The sequence below is a fragment of the Penicillium expansum genome (assembly GCF_000769745.1).
Source record: "Penicillium expansum strain MD-8 chromosome Unknown contig275, whole genome shotgun sequence".
NCBI classification, from domain to species: Eukaryota; Fungi; Ascomycota; class Eurotiomycetes; order Eurotiales; family Aspergillaceae; genus Penicillium; species Penicillium expansum.
In genome coordinates, this window is record NW_015971416.1 from 223,974 (window position 1) to 245,811 (window position 21,838).

A 21,838-nucleotide genomic window follows, 5' to 3' on the forward strand; every position below is an offset into this window, starting at 1 on the left:
TACAGGTCTCTAGCAATGGTGCGGTCCATTTCCGACTGAATGCCTGCAGTTTTCCCCTCTCTCTTGCATGCAGCGACAACACCACCTTGATCGGGAGACCATCATGAATCATGATTAGAGAGCAGTGCGTGACCTCTGAGTGCGGATCAACGGTGCCGGGCGAGGCTTGTAGGGGTTGCGGGAACTCCGAAGAAATACCGAGAGAGAGGAAGACTACGCTTGTACAATGCACATCATGTCTACGGATACTGTTTACGGAAGCCCCACGGATATGTGCGCTTGCAAAATGGTCTATTTCATTTAAAAGCGCTTATTCCTTTCACCACATCAACCCTTGTCCTAGTTCTTCCGGAAGAGGAAATACCCCTCCGAAACTCCTTCGGGGTGATCATTTTCCCCTGCAGCAACACTTTATCCTTCTGCTATAGTGCTGGATCTCAATCAGGCATGGGCGGTGCCTCCCTCGGGATTGGCAATAAAGACTTTAGTACTATTGTCCGACCCAAAGGATGAAGCGGTGGTGAAGGTATCCTCCATCCACTGAAATTCAAAAATCTGATTGGCCGAATTCACTCGCGCTCGAGCGGCCCAGGGGGAGATCACTGTCTTCCCCAGAGTGCGGGATGTGGCCGTGAATGATCCCCAAGCGGTCACGTTGCCGTCATCGCCAAAGATGTGGTCGATGGAGAATGGGCCCCGGTCCCAATACAGGCCTACTCGGGTGAAGATGTCGATAAAGGCCTGCGGACCCACATGGGTGTGCGTGCCTGCCCAGGGCATGATCCCATGGAGAGTGGGATTGTCGAACGTGAGGGAGATGTAGGTGCAGTCATAGGTGACCAGCTCCTTCAGGAGATTATAGTCGGGATCCGGTTGAGTGTTGAGCACCTTGGCGAACACCGAGACGGGCGTGCGTTCCCAGTCAGTAGGCCCAAGTGGTGGGGAGCTCGAAGGATAATTTCCGGGGTAGTCATTCCGAGCAGCGGCCGGGCCAAGGCCGATCAGAGACACAGCGAGACTAACCCACAGGGAGGATTTCATTTTGAAGGTAAAGCTGAAACTGATTGCAGATGGAATTGCAATTTCTAGCAGACCGGTGCTAGATTCGACATATTTATGCCCTTCTACCACGAGCAGCTCGTATCCTTCGGCATGATTTTCGGGAGGAAGTGGGCCGTTAGATGCATACTTCTCAATCATCGTCCAGTATTACTCCGAAACTCCCACCGTCTCCTTTAGGTAACTTCTTCGGCTATGAAGGCACAATACGATTCCTTCTAACAATTCCCCACCATAGTCGTCGCCCTAAGCTGAGGGGAAATTCGAAGGATGAACCGCGTGGAGCACGGCGGCCGCGCTGATAAGCTGTGGATTTGGCTGTTTGGAAGACCAAAAGCTTTCTGACTCCATTCTGCAGGCAATTCCTTTCTGCGACGGTAATTGGGACCTGAATATGAGGTTGACATCAGGGATTTTTCACGCGGCCATCGCAGTTGCTGCGGTCGGCGCTGTGCTTCCAGAGGGACCATCGAGTTCGAAAACCCATCGCAATGAGTACGCGCGGCGCATGCTAGGTTCCTCCTTTGGCATCCCCAAAAACCAAACTTTTGATTATCTGGTCATTGGCGGGGGCACGGCCGGTTTGACTATCGCAACGCGACTTGCCGAACAGGGTGTCGGCTCAGTCGCGGTTATTGAGGCGGGTGGCTTCTATGAGCTGAACAATGGCAATCTTAGCCAAATCCCCGCCCAGGATGCTTTCTACGTGGGCACGGATCTCGACGATTGGCAGCCTGGTATCGATTGGGGTTTCCACACCACCCCTCAAGCGGTAAGTTGTCCTCCCCGGATAATGGATATCAAAGGCTGATGAATCTAAACTAGGGCGCCTACGATCGGGTGAGCCACTACGCCCGGGGCAAGTGCCTGGGGGGCAGCTCGGCACGCAATTACATGGCGTATCAACGTGGCACCAAGGCGGCGCATCAGCGGTGGGCAGACACTGTGGGGGATTCCAGCTATACCTGGGAGCAGTTCCTGCCATTCTTCGAAAAGAGCCTGCACTTTACCCCCGCAAACGATGCGCTGCGCGGGGCCAATGCCAGTGTAGTGAGCGATCCAAGTGTGCTGGGCAATGGCGATGGCCCCTTATCCGTGACCTATCCTCACTACGCCCAGGCGTTTGCGACATGGGCGAAACATGCCTTCATCGAGATCGGTCTCCAGATACGCAGCGGGTTCCAGAGTGGAGCGCTGTTAGGCCAGTCTTACGGCCTCTACACGATCAATGCCACGACTATGCATCGCGAGTCGTCAGAGACGTCTTTCCTGCGCAAAGGCCTCGCTGACCCAAACCTCACGGTCTTTCAATCCGCCCTGGCGAAACGTATTCGCTTCCAAGACAAGCGGGCTGTTGGAGTTGACGTGGAGACAATGGGCCGTGCGTATACGCTCTCCGCGCGCAAGGAGATTGTTCTCTCGGCAGGCGCCTTCCAATCACCCCAGTTGTTGATGGTCTCTGGCGTCGGCCCCGCGGCCACGCTGAAGGCACATAATATTCCCCTCGTGGCGGACCGCCCAGGCGTGGGACAAAACATGCAGGATCATATCATCTACGCTCCCTCCTACCGGGTGAATGTCATCACACAGTCAGCTCTGCTCAATGAGGAGTTCGAGGCCCAGGCCAACCGCGACTACAACGAACGAGCAGCGGGCATCTACGCCAATCCCACGTCAGACATCCTGGCTTGGGAAAAGATCCCTGAACCCAAGCGGTCGGCCTGGTTCTCGAATCACACCCGTCAGGTGCTCGCCGAATACCCGGATGACTGGCCAGAGGTAGAGTTCCTGACGATGGGGGGATATTTCGGCTATCAGAGGAACTATATCCGAGACAATCCTAGTGACGGCTACAATTATGCCTCGCTTGCGGTCTCGCTCTGTACACCTCGCTCTCGGGGAAATGTCACGATCACGTCGCCCGACGCCGGCGTGCCACCAGTCATCAACCCCAACTGGCTCACTGATCCAGTGGATGTCGAACTTGCCGTGGCAGCTTTCAAGCGGACGCGTGACTTTTTCAATACCACTGCCATCAAGCCCATTCTCATCGGGCCTGAGTACTTCCCGGGCTCTCAGGTCGCCACGGATGCAGAAATTCTGGATCATGTCCGGAAGAGCTTCGATACCATTTTCCACGCCTCCTGTACCTGTGCGATGGGTCTAGCAAATGACACCCAGGCAGTGGTGGACTCCAAAGCTCGAGTAATTGGTGTTGAAGCCCTCCGCGTGGTGGATGCCTCCGCCTTGCCCTTCCTACCACCAGGTCACCCCCAGTCCACACTTTGTAAGTCTTGATCGTTCCTTATACATATACTGCTTCAAACAGAATGACTAACTGGAGGTAGATGCACTGGCAGAGAAAATCGCGTGCGAAATTTCGGGCAACTGTTAGACAACGGGCAATATAGCATCCAACCACAGGGAAAGATGAAGAATGTTACGTAGTATATAGCAATCGAAGTAGAAGTAAATACTCAATCTATCACACCTTTCACACTCCATACACTCCATACACTCCATACACTCCATACACTCCATACACTCCACTCTACGCCAATACTACCAACATAACAAGCATAACGGGCATTATCCCCAATATGTCCTCTACCTCCTTACTACATGGTGATGACGGCACGGAACCGCACACTTCCTTCCATCATGGCCGCTGTAGAAAATAAGACACCACGTCAGAGACATTGAACTCATCAAAGGAAAGAGATTTCATACCAAATGCTTCGTTGCACTTGTCCAAGGGGAATTCTTCTATCAGACAATCAATGCCATGGAGGTCGGCAAACGCGATGGCGTCCTCGGAATCGGTGGCATGACCGCTGGGCCAGCTCCAGATGGATTTACCCTTTCCGACCTACACTATAATTAGTACCTTCATTTCTTGATCTTGCCATCATCTCTTCCGTTTGCGTTTCTGCTTGATTTCAGAGAGGAAAATCCCACTTACCAGCAGGCCAGTGTGCACCTCAATACCACCAACAACTATTATTGTCAGCATCCAATCAAAATTCCAGGAAGCATAATTTTTCAAGAACAAGCCAAGAGAGCTTACTGGACAGAATCAACAACTTCCCCATAACACCAAGTCCCTGAATCAGCGGGTTAATAATCTCAGGCACAGGCGCCGTTGACACGATCAGAGAAGCACCACCCAGTTTCTGCAAAGCAGCGACGGGATCCTCCCGACTGGTGTCGATGTACTCATGTGCTCCTAGCTTCCGTGCAAATTCCTCCTTTGTGGAGTCCCGCGAGAGCGCCACGACGCGGTAGCCAAACTTGTTCGCATATTGGAGTGCTAGATGGCCGAGTCCACCCAGACCCTGGATGGCGACCAGTTCACCCGGTGGGATCTTCATGTGGCGCATTGCGTTGAAGACGGTGACACCGGCACAGAGCATGGGTGCGTATTTGGCTGCATTGACGTGGTCTGGAATGTGTACGGCGGCTTCGCGGCGGATGATACAATATTCGGCATCTACCGGAATTGGAGAGGAGGGGTTAGCATTGAGATATTATTTTTTTCGGTGGAACGAGGAAATGGTGATAAAAAAAGAAAAGGGTGATAATAAAAGAAGAGAGAGAAGTAAAGAAAGGAGAAAGACATACAGCCGCCATTTCGGGAAATGCCGTTGACTTGCTCATTATCGCACATCTGGAAGAAGCCCTTTTTGCATGCCCCGCAGGTACCTGTTAAGTGCATCAGTGTATATTCTCGTCAAGGAATCAGACTCTTTTGTAGCCGAGAAAAGAATTTCATACCATCGTGCCCGCCATGCCATGCACCTCCAATTCGATCTCCTTCCTTCCAAACGGTCTCGCCCTCTCCGACAGCTGCCACACGTCCAATAATCTCATGACCGGGAACTAGCGGACTATAAAATCACCGGGAATTAGGCAAAGTGTCATATATTTCACGATAGGTGGCTCACAATCCTCCTCCCATGAGATTCGTCTGCGCAAAGTGGTCCGAATGACACACGCCGCAGGCTTCGACTTTGACCAAAATCTCATCCCGCTTGGGTAGAGTCAATGCAACCTCTTCTAGGGTCAGGCCGGCGCCTTGTTCCTTGAAGACCGCCTGCTTGTAGGTGCTGGGAGTAGTGGAGGCCATGGTGCGTATTCTGCTGAATAATAGATAGCTGTGCGAAGTAAGACTATGTTTCTGCGTCGGAGGGAGGGGATGCGGGGAGAAGATTAGATAAATATTTCTTTGGCCTCTCCTTATCTACTAGTACAAGGTGGGATGCGGAGTCGGAGTTCCGGAGACTACTATATTGGCTCATTGGCGTATCCCGAGGTCAAAGTAACAAATGTTGATGATAAACCTCCTTCAGCTGGATAAGCCCTTATCCACTATATTTGAAACGTGGAGATTTCTCAGGTGTTATATTTTATTCTATCTCCCGAAGATATTTTGATTCCACTGGCTAGGTAAATTATGATTTATAAACAAAAAAGAGCAAAGGATACATCTCAAGGCGTACCTCGAGCTCAAAAAGGACAAGAAGAAAAGAAACCCCATTACCAAATACACCCCAGTCACGGATCCAAAGCCAGTATCCCGTTTGCCATTGGTGCTATCCTTCCCGTGGAACGGATCTAGAACCGACGACGAGGCAGCAGGCAGGATGCAACCACGTAGAGAGCACCCGCCGAAATTGCCATGACGTAGACATCACTAATCGAACTCACAATCACCTTCAGGGCTGCCGTCTTCAAGGCCGGGGGCAGTCGCTCCATCAGGGTACTCTGGGCGCCAGCGACGGCACTTTGGATGTCCACCTGCGAATATCCCTTATCTCCCAACAGGGCAGTGAGCCCACTGAGGGTCTTGGTCTGGAAAATGGCACTGGCGATGGCCAATCCCAGAAGCTGACTCTGGCCCTGGCCGATGTTCATGAACTGGAGACATTCGGCCACGCGGTCGGGAGTCACAATGGCTGGACCCACCGCGTAGGCGGCCTGTGTAGTAGTCATGCCCAGTCCCATCAGGATGGAATATCCGTAGACGTTGGAGGGGCTGGTATCCAATTTCACGGTGTACATCAACACGGCTCCAATGAGCATGAAGACACCACTCATGAGATACCAGATGATAAAGTAGCCGGTCTTGGGCATGACATAACCACAAAGCAGAATCGTAGCCACGTAGAAGCAGACGAACGGCAACAGACGGACTGCCGACATGATGCCAGAGTCGCCGTGGACGAACTGGAAGTAGAGTGGGATATAATAAACTGCCACAAAGAGGGCGGCACCACCACAGGCCATGATGATATAGAGGAGGAGCATCGTGGGGTCACGCAGGAACTCGCCGGGGAACAGTCGGTCCTGTTTGGTGGTCCCGATGCAGAAGTACTGGCTGAGCACGAAAGCAATGGTGAGGACAGCGGAGACCACGTACAGAGCGATGTTCCGGCCATCTGTCCAGGACCATTCGACACCACCGAAGACGATGAACAAGATGATGGAGATGTGCATTCCTGCGGAAAGGACCGTGCCCACCCAGTCAAGCTCCACAAGCTTCTTGAAGAAGCTGCGGCCTTCGCCCGCTGGTCGTGGCAAGGAGGGCAGGAGGAATACATAGATGGGTGACATGACTCCAAAGATAACCAAGTTGAGATAGAATGACTGTCATTGCGGTCAGCATACCCGGCCAGAGAAACGAGCAAGGGATCACACGTACCCATCGCCATGTGGCAGAACTGTCAGAGAAAGCACCGCCAATGATAGGACCCAGAATACAGCCAGTGCCGTAGATCAATCCAACCAGGCCGACATACACAGGCTGCTCCTTGGGGGTGGTCAGGATGGTAATCAGATTCAGATTTCTATGTTTCTTGGTCAGCCCTCAATCTCTGATCTCGGCCTGTCACGATAAACTTACCCCAGATACATGCCCGCTCCACCAGCTCCTGCCCACACACGCCCGACAATGATGGCATTCATACTAGGAGCAGCACCGCAGAGAGCACTGCCAGCCGCAAACATAGTCAAACAGCCGAGGAAGAGCCATTTCGTATCGAAGATGGCGTATGCTTTGCCCAGCGGGAGAATAAAGACCACCGATCCCAAGGTGAAGCCCACACCAAGCCAACCCAGCCGCGTGTACTCGTTGAAGTCACCGGCAATGGGAGCCTGGATATCAGCCACAATGGTATTATCCAAGCCATAGAGGAGGTTTGCAGAGAAAACGGCAATGCAGACGAGCAGCCAGCGGAAGCCTACGATGTCCCGGCCCGGGGCTGCATCCTTCTCGGTTTCTTCAGCTTTGATCGGGATTGATTCATCCACGCGATCCGGGGTTTGACTTTCGAGCACGCTCTCACTTGGTGAAGCGTCTATACTCATTGTGGGAAGCGAACCGAGCGGCACTTAGTCAGCTGTTTTAGAGGTTCAGCTATCTAGGCACTTGCCCAATGGAGTCGTAGTAAAGTGAAAATAGAAGGCAGCAATATAGTTATCCACTGGAGGACGTTGGCGAAAGTATTGATGTCCCATATTGCCCGACCGTGCCTGGTTATTTAAATGCTAGCAGTACTGGAAGAGGACATTTTGGTGACAATGCATTACTCCTTTCGGACATTCATCTTTGTCAGTGTGGTATCTGACCAATCGTAGCTTACCATTTGACTGACCAACTCCGAATCTCCTTTCGGACTCGGAGCGGGAGTACCCGAGCTCACCTAATTCTAATAATTAAGTGGGTCCGTCTGGACCTGCATCCATGGATCCGCTCTTCAATTTCTAAGCGTTTTCAGCATTTCCAAGGTTTCAAAAATTTCAACCTTGGGTCGTGATTAGCTATAATACAACCCTAGAAATGTAGATCAGCCCTGCCCAGAGATTACTTCGTAAACGGAATTTATATGGAACCCCTTTGAGCCATCTTTTACAGTTGCTATTTTATTCTAGTTAGAGGGTTTTTGCGCACGACATTAGCTTAACATATGCTACCTATAAATAAATGCAAAACAGTAAAAATGCTAGATAGTGAAATACAAAAAACCTGGGAGCTCATTATACCCCATAATTCATTCCCAATGCAAATTATCAACTGGGCCAGTCTGCTACTGGTCACATGGGAGACTGTTGTAGCAGCCGAATTGCCGATTGTGGACCTGGGCTATCAGCGGCATCAAGCCATTGGCTTTAACGTGAGTCCCATACCGCGAAAAAGAAATGAAAGGCTTAGAAATCCATCTGATGATCAGCTCAATGATATACCTAGTCGACTGGTCGCTATTACCAATTTTCTAATGTCCGTTATGCCGAACCCCCGTTAGGCCCCTTGCGGTTTTCCCTGCCCGTCTCCCCACGAAATCGCAGCCACGAGGTTGTCAATGGCAAGGGGCTTGGCAATATCTGTCCCCAATCTCAAGCCTGTTGGTTTAATGTGCAGGGCGACTTTGTCAGTGCCGTGACCGCGGGCTCGACTTTTAATTTCACCGCCGCGTATGATCAGGTCTACCAACAGGATGAATGCACCAAGCCGCGACCGGTCGCAGACCAGAATCCACTGGAGTCAGAAGATTGTCTGTTCCTCGATGTGTACGTCCCAGAGAAGGTGATATCCAAACGACGAGATGGAAACGGAAAATCGAATCCTGGTGCGCCCGTCTTAGTGTACTTCCAGGATGGAGCCTATGTGTCCGGGTCCAAGTCAGATCAGAATCCCTCCGGCTTGATCGCAACCAGCAGGGAGGATGGGTCCACAGGCATAATCTATGTGGGCGTCAACTATCGAGTACGTGGCTCTCCCTCTCTTTCCCGTGCAAATTCGTCTCCTTTTCTTTCAGCGGCTTATCCAGGGATGGTATCGACTAGCTGGGCGTATTTGGATGGCTGTCAGGTCAGAAGTTTCAGTCGGAAGGGGGCTTGCCCAACGCCGGGCTGTATGATGAGCGTCTGGCGTTAGAGTGGGTGCAACGACATATCACGAAATTCGGCGGTGATCCCTCACGCGTCACTGTCATGGGCGTCTCAGCCGGCGGGGGCTCAATCACGATGCAACTGACGGCCTACGGACGCGCCATTCGCCCCCCGTTCGCCCAAATCATTGCGCAGAGTCCGGCTTGGGAACCGGGCACAAAGACACCGGCTATTGAGGACGACCTGTTGGATTCATTCCTTACATTGTTGAATGTCAGCAGCTTGGAGGAGGCCCGGCGTTTACCATCTCAGGCCTTGCTAGATGCTAACTATGAGCTGGTGGCGTCCCGTCCGTATGGTTCTGGTGTGTTCGGACCGGTAAGTACTATCCGAGCTATTTGCTGCCATTCCCCGTTCATCATTTCTTTGAATACTGATTGAACAATCTTCTGCTCATCACTATAGGCCATTGATGGGAGCTTTGTACCCGATAGTCCCAAGCGACTCCTCCTTGAGCGCAAGGTCGATCCCTCTGTGCGAATCCTCACCTCATACACTGCCAACGAAGGGTTTATGTTAGCCCCAGCCAATGTGACCGATGATGCCACCTTTAACCGATACGTGGATGTGCTGCTCCGCGGTGCGAATGCTAGCGTACGCGCTCACACCTCCCGAGTGCTCTACCCACCCATCTTCAATGGCAGCTGGCCGTATCACAGTCAGCACGAACGGGCCAATCTACTCTGGTCCGAGGTCTCTACCACCTGCAACACCCGGTATTTACACCAAGCAGTCGCAACGCCAGGCTATGCGATTGAGTACGCTGTGAAGCCCGCGATGCATCTCTCGGATACCTCATCTGTCTTCTACAATGGACAGGGTTCCAGCTCTTCGCTGAATGCCACCATCGCACAACTCATGCAGCGGCAGATCGTGCAGTTTGTCAAGACAGGGAATCCAAATGTCAAGGGAGATCCCCATGTACCTCTCTATCACGGACAAGCCCATGTGCTTTCACTGGGAGATAACGGAGTGCGAGTTGAGCCGGCCTTGACTAATACAGACCGGTGCACTTACTGGCAGCAGGTCGAGTTTTGATGAACTCAGTAGGGGAAGTGAACTTATCTCAAAGCGCGTTTCAGCTCGAGTTAATGATCATTCATACTCCTATCGGATATCATATCTAGTAGAGACTAATGCTCATCCAAAATATACTATTGAGAAAGCTTGTTAATCTCCCTAAGGCAGACCATATTGAAAAACGCAGTTGACTCTCATTATTTACCACGTAGTTGGGGTTGTTTCAACTCTATTTCTAATCACAACCCTAATCGGCCCATTCATATACCATCTTCAGCATACAAGGTTACTGTCCCCAATGCAAAGTGGGATTAAGTCAGCTGTTTCTATATCCATGGATGTTTCTATACATGTAGAGAATAACGGGCTGTGAACAGGGGTAGAAGGAAAGGAAAAGTCCGTAGATAGAGATCTATCACCCGGAAATGAAGATATCACACATCTTTTTACAATTATGACTGTGTACTAAGGTGTTGGCAAACACCTTGCAACACATAATTCTAGCAATATATTTCGTAACGCCATAGCTTCCATTGAATATCGTAATAATCTTGTACCACATAATCAACATGACATCCCATAGCTCACTCGTCCACCTGCACCACTAGGTCCCTCGAAATTATTCCATCCCTCAAAATCTCAATCTCTTACCCACGATGCTTCAGTGTCTCTTCTTTCGCTGCAATCGTGCATACAAGGGACTCGTATCCCCCAGTGGGAACGAGAATAGGAGGGCATCCTGACACATCAGGTGGCCGACGGTGTACCAGGCAAACAACCCTGAGACAAACCCAAATGCACCCGCGGCCTTTTTCAGAGCGAGTCCAGCAGATGCATGATCATCTGCGAACGAGAAGTACGAGGCGGCCAACAGAGTGTATGTAATTTGGGAAGTTCCGAGCATGCCCGTGTACACCAGGTTCCTGTCTACCAGTCAGCTATGACCACGCTTTCAGACGGGATATCTGTATATATAAATGTGTATCAACTGACATGGGCATTGCAGCAACGGTAAAGAAGAGAACGAATATCCCCCATACTATATCGTCGTGTTAGCCGAAATCCCACCTAAAACAAAAGAAAAGATGACAAGAAAAATCCGTTTGCAGAAAGAACTCACCGAGCAGAAAATATCCAATGGCATTATTCAATGCCGCGGGATCATCTTTGAAGGCATCTGCTACCCCAAAGGCCGGTGCATTGATCGCGCCAAAAGCTAAGTTGAACAGACCTGGATGGGAGCCCGATGGGTCAGATCACGGCCATCATGCACGGCAAATCATAGGATGAAGTAACTAGATGCTCACCAAAGCCTCCAAAGACGGTATGGCCAAAGGAATTCCCGCGCACAAGCTCCCACTGGGCCACCAATACCAAACCCATGCCAGCTGTAAAAAAGCAGTTACCAATATAGGCATTGGTGATGGCTGCGCTTCGCCACTCCATGAGACTCATCGATAGAGTGGTGAAAGCAATTGCGAATGCACCCATACCAAGAGCAGTCTGGTAGCAGTCATGGATAGTTAGATGATGTTTCAACTGGGAGTCTAAATACAGGGCACTTTACTGGACTGCCAATCTGCTGGGTGGGCTGGAAGTCTTGCTCTTTGCTATTTCTAGCATGAGAGGACGAGGTATCACAGCTCAACTGAGCTGCCTCCTCCGAGGAGGCCATAACAGTTCCCTCAGCTGATAGTTTCATCTTGTAGCACGTTGGGTCGGCAAAAGTGGTTATAGTTGAATCAGAAAAAAGACCACAGTGTGAGGAAAAGAGGGCTTCTAATTTAGAATCAAGTTGTCAGCACTTAAACTTGCCTGAAGAAACAGGGGTATAAATACGCGCATGTCTGTCCCGCATTCGCAGGTCAACAAACGCTAAATTCTTGGTAGCCAAAGTTTCTTGGTATAATATCCTGTTCTGACTTACTCCATGGAGAAGTGGGTGCTGATCTTCCCAAACCAGCTTGGCCAAGGAATCCAACCCCTCATACTAGTGATTTCTTACCCCCTCATGCTGGTATGATTCCATTTCCCCATTGAGCTGTATTCTGAAAACTGACGGTCTGCAGAAAGATCATCGACAAGTCGGAGGGGGAGGGGCAGTGAATGTCATGCCATGTCTATTGGCAGAAGGTCAGAGCAGAGCCTGCAAATAAGATAAGGAGACTACAACATAGGATCGGGCTCATACGCTAGAGATTCAAAGAGAAATAGCTCATTCGAATTATATTTCTCTACTATCTCAGTTTTCTTTCTACTCTTTCTACTATCGAACAAGAAACCTTGGAAATCATCCCCAAAATTAAGTCCCTCCTATAGCCTGGATCCACCGCAGACTATCATATATCTTCCATCAATGACGACGCGTTTTGGTGAGATAGGTCATCACGAGAACCATGGTGAAATTGAACGCGATGAAGCAGATGAAAACGCCAATATTGCGGTGCCGATGAGCAAATTCATAGCCGTATTGTTGGAACTATCAAATGGTTAGTTTCCAGATTAGATATGTTGCCTTGAATTCCTTTGTCCTGATAAAAACTACTTACGTATGATTGTCCGTCGCGATACCGACAATATTGACACTCCGTCGTGCTCGCTGGATTGAGCAAATATCCCGTGGCGGTTTTCAGGAAATCCTGGGCGTACTGGCCACAGGTTGTGCCATTCACCGCGTAAAAGATCGAAACCTCCGATTCCTCGCATCGGATGGGCAGATCTTGCAAAACATCCACGGTGACGCCCTCGCCTAGGTAGAAGAGGGGAGAGATATTATAAAACCAACGCCAACCTGAAGGTGTCACTGGCTTTGGCGAAAGCGTTCCCGCGAAGGTGTTACAGAACATGAAGAAGAATCCGTTGGCAGCAAAGGCTGCCTCGATGTTGGGCATTAGCGATGCGCACAGTTGAGCCAGACTGGTGGCGAAGACTCCAAAGAGCTCGTACATGAGGAAGCTGTATCCTGCGCGTGAGGGGGCGTTGAAATAGCCAACAGGGAAGTACCACAGCAGCCAATATACCAGCGAGCTGAGGAACGTAAAGGGCAGTTCCACGATAAATGCAGATAAGACAAATGCCAGCCAGTGGTAGGTCAAGCTCTCACGCTCCCGGTGGACGAAAATATCTCGCAGGGTCACGAAGCGTGGTTGCACCTGCAGCCCTAGTGGGGGGCCCACGATGAGTGACATGAAAGCAGAGAAGACCCGATTGTAAGCCCCTCGCTCCGTGTTAGGAGACTGTAGGTAGGTGAGGGAGTTGAGGAGGGAGTTGCCGACGCTCATCCAGAGCTTCGAGTTGACATAATCCGGTTCTCTCCAGTAATACAGCCAGGTTCGCTGAACCACCACCCACAGCTGCACATGGAACGGTACCGAATATAACGACTGTTGCTCCAGCTGTGGTGCTTGCTCTGCGGCGGGGACCAAGCTTTCTTCCGCCTTTTCTCGCTCCTTGCCCTGCTCGCTGTCATTCCAAAGACTGGCCCAATCCATGTGGGCGTCATTGCGAGACCCAGCCCCAATCACCGCGAGGAAATACTCTGCTGGGTTCTCCTCTGGGCCGCAGGGGCGACTCCGTGGCTGGAAATACTGGATTGCCTCGTGGCAGCGGGTTCCTAGGGAACCGTCATAGACTAAATTTCCTCCACGGCTCAGCAGATACAACTTGTCAAACTGATCGATGAGCTCGGCTGCCGGTTGATGAATCGTACACAGGATGGCTTGGCCCGAGTCTGCTAGACGACGAAGCAAGCGAGCGATCAACATGGCGGATTGGCCATCGAGACCCGAGGTCGGTTCATCGAGGAAGAGAATCTCTGGTTTGGATGCCATCTCCACGCCAATACTGACTTTCTTCCGCTGTTCAAGATTGAGGCCGGCACCCGGGACACCAACTAGGGCGTCGGCAATATGCTCCATATTCAACCACTCAATCACTTTCTCGACGTAGGCATTCTTGTCTGCTACGGAGATGGACTCTGGTCGTCGAAGTCGTGCTGTCATTTGCAATGCCTCGCGCACGGTCTGAGTGGGAAGATGAATATCCTGCTGTTGTACGTAGCCCATTCGACTTCGGAAGAATGTTGGCAGCACTTGACCATTGAGCGCTAGTGTTCCAGTGAGATTTCCGATGGTGGAACGGCCAGCGAGTGCATTCAGTAGGGTTGTCTTGCCGGCACCCGAGACACCCATCAGAGCCTTGAGCTGACCACTCTTGACTGAACCACTCAGATTGTTTAGCAGACGTTGATCGCCCTCCTTGGTTTTGATGTCGAGACAGAGGTTGGTCCATGCAAGATTGTGGCTCTTGTCAGGACCCTGATGTTCTTGTAACCGAAGTGCGTCATTGCTTTGGCCAGCTGACATCTCCGGACTTTCATTCCCTTGGTCTTGTCCTGTTTCGCTATCGATTTTATCACGGCGGTGTGTTACGCCCGGGCTGCTCTTGTAGAACACGGTAGCCAATTGACCCGCGGGTGTTTTCAGCATCTCCATCCCGATTCTGTTCAAATTTCAGTGTCAGTCTTGGACTTTCTCTTTGGACTAGGCTTCAGTGCATGATTACTTACCCAGAGCAAAGGGCAAAGAAAACAAATAGGGCCGCGTTGATTCCAACATTCCTCCAGAGGTGAGAGGTTTTGAATCCGTACTGAGCATGAATGTACGACGCTCCAGACAGGAGACGATCTCCAGGCTCTGATCCCACTACAGCACAGACCTGATGGGCCATGTCGTTATATCCCAAGCCCGATGGGACCAGATCCGAGGCACTGCACTGGTAACTCAGGTCTCTGAATTCATTCACCATCACTGACTCAAACGCATAATATAAGGGCTGTCATATGTTAGCATAACTTATCCAAACCTCATGGTACAGTCTCCACTAACATTTAGATATCGCAACCACCCGAGCCATACTTGCATCTGTGGTGCGGGCACGTAGAGCCCCGTGTATAGGACATACATGTTGAAGAAAATACCCACCGGGAGCACGGCCCGATGCATGTTGGGAGAGAAGATGGCTACTGAGCGAAAGAACATTGAGAGGGCGAGATGCTCCAGGTAGATGATTAGGAACCAGGTGAAGAAGTTCCCAGCCGTCCGCTGAAATCCAGTCAGGAAGTATAGGGGGATATTATAGCAGATTGCGGCCACCTTCCACACGACGTCCGTGGTGACCAAACCGAGCGCGTAGGCAATCGGGCGAGAGATCTGGTATCGCTTTTGTTTCAAGATGAGTGGTCTCTGGGCGAACCCATTACCAAATTCAGCCATTGACTGCAGGGCAGGGACCAGGACAGAGTAGAACAAAGCAGATGCGAAAATAAACAGGGAACTGGTCGTTCGCTGTTGGTTTCGGAACAGCGTGCCTAGCACCAGACTTTGGACGACGATGGTGGCGAGCTCTACCGCCCACAAGCTATAATCACTGGTTACAATGCGAAATTGGCGACCAGCACAGTACCAAATCTGATGCCAGATAGGGAGAGCAAAAGCCGATGTTTTGACTAGGGGACTGGGGTTGGTTTGGAATCGCTCCTTGGCCACCTGAACCGACTTTTGCATCTCCTGGTAGATGGGGCTGGCACTAAACGCACGCTCAAACTCCTCTGCAGTTCGTGGGACCTGGTTTTCCCTGTTTTCCTGGGCTCGTCGCACGTCTGGATCAGCGGACATCACATTGAGGAAGTCGGCAACGGTGGTGGTCGATAAACACTCAAATCCGAGATCTTCAAAATATGCCTTTGCGTCCCGGACTGGGCCATAGTAGATCTGACGACCAGAATTGATTACGAGGACTTTGTCAAAGTAGGAGACAATTGCATCACTGGCTTGATAGACGCTCATCGCGGCCACACATCGACTTTGCGTCGTCCACTCGCGCACCATCTCCATGAATTCGACCGCCGTGGATGAGTCCAGTCCATGGGTTGGGTTATCCAGGCAGATTAGGCTGTGGGAATGTATGAGTTGATGAATCATCATTGGTATATACTGGAGCAGAAGAGATCACTTACCGGGCACAGGTGGCCAGGGCCTCCGCCAAAGACACTCGCCGGCGCTCTCCGCCACTGACTCCCCGAATCTTCGCATCTCCTACCTTGGTATTTAGGACATTCCCAAGACCAACTAGCTTTGCCAGCTGAGTAACCATTGTGTCTATTTCACGGGCCGAGACTTGGGGACCGCAGCGCGCTCTGGTCGCAAAGCGCAGGGTCTCTGCCACGGTCAATGTAGGGAAATGATCATCAGACTCGGCTAAGGGAGACATTTCTATCAGTGTGTGTTCAAAAGAACCAAACAGAAAAAGTGCGAGGACTTACCGCAGAAGAGAATATCTTGGGGCCGCTGTTTCATCACATCTAGCAGTGGATGACCACCCAGAGTGAGTTCTCCCTGGATCTCCTTATATTCATCCCACAGCCCCGACAGAGTTTTCAGAAAGGTTGTACATCCACTCCCGGGTTTACCTAGCACCAACAACATTTCTCCGGGGTTGATTGTGCCTGAGAATCCGCTGAGGATGGGTCGAGAGTACTGTTTTCTTTGTCTGTTTTGCAGAGGACTCAACAGTCCGAAGGCCGACTGGGCCGCCGACGTGACGGTGGGTGCATCTTGCGACTATCAACAGTTAGTCGAGATGCTTTCAGTTGGAGTCAGTGGTACTTACTCCTGTTCCACTTCCCACTGCTGATATTTTGTCAAAGACCACCCCGGTATCATCGGGAATGCCTCCCTGACGCAGCTCAAGGAAGTTCCTAACACTGTCTGCAATCGATTCCCCTGCTGCAATTTGAGACGATTTCGACGACGGTCCTTCGGTTTCGGCCTCAGACTTTTGAGCATCGGCATCGGACTGGATAGGTGTCTTTGCCACGTCTAACGACGAATGATAATTATCTACCATTATGAAGATAGGCAAAGTTGCAATACTATCACAACCCCTTCATTAACCAAGAATCACATTGCCGACTAGAAAATGTGGAAATGGACGAGTTCAAAAGGACATCAAAACAATAGCTCATCTCCTGTTCCTCCTTTCGCTGTCCAATCTAGATATATCGTGAGTTTCCTAAAGGAGTTACGGAGTTTCCAGACAGTCCCAATCGGGTAAGTGTTCTGGGCCAACTTTCAACGTGTGGCCCGAGGGAGAATGCGAAGGTGAATGGCCTAGCGTATCTCTCCAAGGGTCTTAGAGCCAATGATTATTTCCAATCTATAAAGCAAATGCTGCGAACTCCGAAGGGGGCCGGAACCTATTTCGCCGCTTTCAAGTCTCTTTATTCGATCTGTTTTCTACTTGTTCCCATTCCCATTTACATTCCAATTTCAATTTCAATTTCAATTTTCAAATTTATTGACAATCATGGTTCTCACAACTGGTCTCAAAGGCGCCCATGTGCTCATCACAGGTAAGAAGAATCAAGATCAAGAAAAAAACATACCTAGTTGTGTCCGACTAACGCGGGAACTAGGAGGCACGCGGGGTATGGGAGAAGCAATGGTCCATAAGTTCCTCCAGGAGGAAGCCAATGTATCCTACTGTGCTCGAACCGTCACCAATACCGAGTATGATGACTTCTACTCGACCCTCGCTGAGGGAAATACCGCCCGCGCTGTAGGCACGGCGTTCGATGTCGCTAGCAAAGATTCCCTCGTCAAGTGGGTCGAGAGCTCCGCCGAGCGACTCGGACGAATTGACGTGATTATCGCCAATGGTGATTGATTTTCTTAGAATTTCTTATTTAAAATGTGTACTGACTGGTCGCAGCCTCGCCGATGCATATGGAAGGCGAGACGGAGCACTGGGAGAGCAGTTTCGCGATCGATGTCATGGGTTTCGTTGAGCTGGTCAAGGCGGCTACTCCCTACTTGGAAAAGTCCCCCCAGGCATCCATCATCGTGCAGAGCTCTTTCATGGGGCGGGAATTCTACCGGTCCCCTCCGGCGGCCTACGGGCCCTGCAAGGCAGCGCAGCTGCAGCATGTCCAGGAACTGTCCCACTTCTTGGGGCCTAAGGGCATCCGCGTCAATGCCATCTCCCCAGGACCGGTCCTGTGTAAGGGAGGTCCCTGGGAGCTGTATTCAAAGATCAACCCGGAATGGGTGGAGGAACAGCGATTGAAGATTCCTCTTAAGCGTTTGGGAGGGCCGACAGAGGTGGCGAATGTGGCTGTGTTCCTGGCGAGTCCCCTGGCCAGCTTTGTGTCAGGCACGAATATGTTGGTCGATGGTGGAATTCATGTTGGAACCCAATTTTAGATTTTAGAACTGAGAATGAGACCAATGATATTGTAGTTTTTTTAAGATGATAATACTTTTTTTCTTCCGGCAAGAATGTCTAAAACAGTATTCCCCTTCAACGTAGAAAAGGAGGGAGACTACATAGGGAAGCCCACATAGCTGTTCAAGGAAAAATGACGAGATTGGTCTAGACAATGCTGGTTCTGGAAGACTCTGATCCAACTTCCCGAAAGGTTGTCTCAAGTCGCTCCTAGTCTCCACAAGTATGATAGGACCGGAGTCAGCATCTCGGAGCCTGAAAGGTATCATGCACAAAGATGTCATGGATCATGCAGGTAATACGAGTTGAGAGGTTGAGTGTCGTCTTTTAGGATCTACATCTCACTCTAGTAAACCCAAAATAGGTCAGAGAAAATACCGGAGATCAACGAGAACCCACTGTAAACAACAAGCTGGGGCTATATCGGCAGCCATCGGAGATAGAATGCACTCCCTCTCTCATCAGGACTTCCAAGCAATATGCACATCCCATCTAGTGCGGGGGTCGGGCAGCTGGATGCTATTTTCATGATTCCGAGGAATTGGCGGTAACGAGGAGCTACTGGGAGAACTATAAGAATATGCTCCTCGGCCACAGCGTAGTACACAAATCAATTAGATCTGCTAGATAGCAGGCTTCAAAATGCGTCTTCATCAGTCCCCACCTCGCCTCCTGGTGTGTATCTTGTCTGTTCTCCAGGTTTCCGCCGGTTTGTCTTCAAACTGTCGATGCATGCCTGGTGATAGTTGTTGGCCGTCCCTGAATGACTGGGCACGCTTCAATACGTCTATTGGCGGACGACTAGTGGACACTCAACCACTAGGACAGCCCTGTCATGATCCCTTCTATACCGCCAGCGAGTGTAATGAGCTAAAGCAGCAGTGGACGCATCCAGAGCTCCAGTAAGTAATCCAATTCATCCAACGAGCTCGGTGGCTGACCTGTTGAAACACTCCATTCAATAGCGATGCATCCTCCTCTTCCATAATGTCAGCCGCCGTGGCCAATGAAACTTGTGACGCCTTTACTCCCCGGTCAAAACCATGCACACTGGGTGCGATGGTGCGCTATGCGGTCAATGCCAGCTCTCCAGACGACTTCGTTCAAACCATCCGATTCTCCCAGGAACGAAACATTCGTCTGGTAATTCGCAACACAGGCCATGAGTATGAATCATCCGGTATCTATAGATAACATGTACCCTCGCTAATGATGTATCCTAGTTATGCCGGGAAGTCAACAGGTGCAGGCGCACTATCCATTTGGACCCATTCTCTCAAGGAAATCGACTTCTTGAACTACACCAGCGCACACTATACCGGGCCCGCCGTGCGGATGACCGCCGGCATTCAGGGAACAGACATTAACCCGGCCGCTCATAAGAAAGGGCTGGTGATCGTGGGCGGGGAATGTGCTACTGTAGGCCCCGTTGGTGGTTTCACACAAGGAGGGGGCCACTCCGCCTTGAGCTCTCGATTCGGCCTTGCGGCCGACCAAGTCTTGGAATGGGAAGTGGTAGATGGGATGGGACGATTGCTGACCGCATCGCCTACCCAGAACCCGGATCTGTACTGGGCTCTTAGCGGAGGTGGAGGAGGGACATTTGGCGTCGTGTACGCCGTGACTGTCAAGACATTCCCCGACTTTGCCGTCACGGGTGTTGTTCTTCAATTTGAGAATATAGACCCCTCGTCGAACCGTTTCTTTGAAGCGGTAGGACATTATCATCGTCACCTGCCTACATACACCTCGGCTGGTGGAATGGCGATTGCACAAATTACAAACTCGTCCTTCTTGCTTACACCACTGACACTTCCTGCGTATACCGCAGCAGCGACCAAGAAGCTGCTCGGGCCGTTTTTGCAGGACCTGCACCAACTGAACATATCCTATACCCTGAACATCACCGAGTCCGCCTCGTATTTCCAGCATTATATGAAACTGATCGAGCCCAACCCGACGCAACTGGTGCAAAATGCGCAATATGGCGGTCGTCTTCTCCCCCTCGATCTCATCGAGCGGAATAACTCGCAGCTTACGGATGCCGTCCAGAAGCTCACTGCGGATGGGGTTACATTCGTGGGAATTGGTCTGAATGTCTCGTCATCTGTGACGGGAGATATCTGGAATTCGGTTTTGCCTGGGTGGCGTACAGCAGCGATGACTGTGATTTTGACCACGTACGCTCTCTTTTTCCGGCATGCTGGGCAACTTCTTTGTTTTTATATGCTTGCTGACACCTATAATCCAGGAGCTGGCCCCTCGGTGCCAACCTCACCAAGATGAAAATTCTGGCAGACAAAATGACGACCAAATGGGTACCTATCCTAACAGCTTTGAGTCCAGAGTCAGGGTGTTATATGAGCGAGGTAAGGAGAGACGTATTCATAATTTGGAGACGACTGGCTAACTGTACAAACAGGCCGATCCCCAACAGCCAGACTGGAAGCAGACCTTTTACGGTCGCAACTACGATTCACTTTACGCGATCAAGACGAAATATGATCCACTCCAGACATTCTATGCTACAACGGCTGTTGGCAGTGAGGACTGGCAAGTCGAGGCTGGTGGTCGTCTGTGCCAGGCCACCAGAAAGAATTGACACGACGAGATACTGTGGAAATAAGGACTAAAATTTTGGAATTTCCTATAGGCCTTGTGGGACCATACAATAGAGATAGCATCTTAGGGCCGAATTGGATATCAGGGAACTCAGGCCTCTAGACATGATTTCCTTCATAGGTAGAGTAATGGGGGCATCGAAAAGTCCCCCAACAGAAACCCTTTTGGGTTTGACAAAAGAACAGACTGCTTCTCGCTTGCTTACAATTAAAATCATCCCATTGAAACCCCGAATTTGATAGTACATAAGTGAAAAATAGCTCAAGTACGGAGTAGATGGTGCTTTTGTGCAAAAGGCTCCACCTTGTACGTACTATCTTACGTCTGCAATGCCGATCCTAGTACTAGATAAGACTGGGATAACAATTCCTCTTGTCATTGGGTGTTGTCATAGGGACTTAGGGACAGATCGGCCTAAATTTGCTCTGTGAACAATGTGAGCGAGTGGAGACCTAAACCTAACATCATTGCGTTATGGTTTCTAGTAAGAGTGTCTGATCGAGCTGGACGAGCCACGATGGTGGCATGTAACAAAGCTAGGACTGTCATTGTTTATCTGATGGTGTATTCAAAGGGAAAGTGCATCTAGCAATCTATATTCCTATTGACTCGTAGTATCTGGGTTATTTTATATGCCAAATATGTGAACGCACCTCGATATAAATTTATCGGACTGACAACTTAAGCGACCCCGAATCTTCCAAAGAGTCCTAGTTTCCCTGGGTAAGGAGCAAGTAGACCATGTAGTATATTATTCAATGTATGCCCGCTGGTCGTTACATGGAAGATATGTTCCAAGGTCCATTAAGGAGAACTGATATTCCGACAATTTACAGTGAAGCTTGAAACATTCGAGGCAAGATGTCATGGGAAATTCAATTGGATAACGCTATCACCTATTCTAGGT

General features: G+C 50.5%; 9 protein-coding genes across 9 annotated transcripts; 4 read left to right on the forward strand and 5 right to left on the reverse strand.

The window, feature by feature from the left end:
- Positions 1-441: 441 nt before the first annotated feature.
- Positions 442-1,041, reverse strand: PEX2_082760 (nuclear transport factor 2 family protein; the record flags this gene model as incomplete). The annotated part of the gene is made up of 1 exon (XM_016745546.1): positions 442-1,041. The coding sequence occupies one exon, from the start codon at positions 1,039-1,041 to the stop codon at positions 442-444; it is 600 nt and encodes a 199-aa protein (XP_016595359.1).
- Positions 1,042-1,453: 412 nt separating this feature from the next.
- PEX2_082770 (GMC family oxidoreductase) lies at positions 1,454-3,454 on the forward strand (the record flags this gene model as incomplete). Its single annotated transcript, XM_016745547.1, has 3 exons — positions 1,454-1,831; positions 1,885-3,346; positions 3,408-3,454. 3 exons carry the CDS (start codon positions 1,454-1,456, stop codon positions 3,452-3,454), a joined length of 1,887 nt encoding a protein of 628 aa, XP_016595360.1.
- A 223-nt stretch (positions 3,455-3,677) lies between these two features.
- Positions 3,678-5,185, reverse strand: PEX2_082780 (Polyketide synthase, enoylreductase; the record flags this gene model as incomplete). The annotated part of the gene is made up of 7 exons (XM_016745548.1): positions 3,678-3,727; positions 3,790-3,928; positions 4,022-4,056; positions 4,127-4,549; positions 4,681-4,761; positions 4,834-4,946; positions 5,004-5,185. The coding sequence occupies 7 exons, from the start codon at positions 5,183-5,185 to the stop codon at positions 3,678-3,680; spliced, it is 1,023 nt and encodes a 340-aa protein (XP_016595361.1).
- A 488-nt stretch (positions 5,186-5,673) lies between these two features.
- PEX2_082790 (MDR family MFS transporter) lies at positions 5,674-7,425 on the reverse strand (the record flags this gene model as incomplete). Its single annotated transcript, XM_016745549.1, has 3 exons — positions 5,674-6,705; positions 6,761-6,905; positions 6,962-7,425. The coding sequence occupies 3 exons, from the start codon at positions 7,423-7,425 to the stop codon at positions 5,674-5,676; spliced, it is 1,641 nt and encodes a 546-aa protein (XP_016595362.1).
- Positions 7,426-8,117: 692 nt separating this feature from the next.
- PEX2_082800 (Carboxylesterase, type B) lies at positions 8,118-10,044 on the forward strand (the record flags this gene model as incomplete). Its single annotated transcript, XM_016745550.1, has 4 exons — positions 8,118-8,231; positions 8,306-8,821; positions 8,902-9,324; positions 9,412-10,044. 4 exons carry the CDS (start codon positions 8,118-8,120, stop codon positions 10,042-10,044), a joined length of 1,686 nt encoding a protein of 561 aa, XP_016595363.1.
- Positions 10,045-10,687: 643 nt separating this feature from the next.
- Positions 10,688-11,728, reverse strand: PEX2_082810 (GPR1/FUN34/yaaH; the record flags this gene model as incomplete). Its single annotated transcript, XM_016745551.1, has 5 exons — positions 10,688-10,949; positions 11,020-11,065; positions 11,147-11,257; positions 11,334-11,529; positions 11,594-11,728. The coding sequence occupies 5 exons, from the start codon at positions 11,726-11,728 to the stop codon at positions 10,688-10,690; spliced, it is 750 nt and encodes a 249-aa protein (XP_016595364.1).
- A 651-nt stretch (positions 11,729-12,379) lies between these two features.
- Positions 12,380-16,932, reverse strand: PEX2_082820 (CDR ABC transporter; the record flags this gene model as incomplete). The annotated part of the gene is made up of 7 exons (XM_016745552.1): positions 12,380-12,505; positions 12,576-14,526; positions 14,594-14,859; positions 14,913-15,978; positions 16,043-16,298; positions 16,349-16,646; positions 16,696-16,932. 7 exons carry the CDS (start codon positions 16,930-16,932, stop codon positions 12,380-12,382), a joined length of 4,200 nt encoding a protein of 1,399 aa, XP_016595365.1.
- Positions 16,933-17,391: 459 nt separating this feature from the next.
- PEX2_082830 (SDR family NAD(P)-dependent oxidoreductase) lies at positions 17,392-18,287 on the forward strand (the record flags this gene model as incomplete). The annotated part of the gene is made up of 3 exons (XM_016745553.1): positions 17,392-17,437; positions 17,501-17,743; positions 17,797-18,287. 3 exons carry the CDS (start codon positions 17,392-17,394, stop codon positions 18,285-18,287), a joined length of 780 nt encoding a protein of 259 aa, XP_016595366.1.
- A 754-nt stretch (positions 18,288-19,041) lies between these two features.
- Positions 19,042-20,911, forward strand: PEX2_082840 (FAD-dependent oxidoreductase; the record flags this gene model as incomplete). Its single annotated transcript, XM_016745554.1, has 5 exons — positions 19,042-19,211; positions 19,275-19,475; positions 19,533-20,489; positions 20,561-20,678; positions 20,732-20,911. 5 exons carry the CDS (start codon positions 19,042-19,044, stop codon positions 20,909-20,911), a joined length of 1,626 nt encoding a protein of 541 aa, XP_016595367.1.
- Between the last annotated feature and the right edge of the window lie 927 nt (positions 20,912-21,838).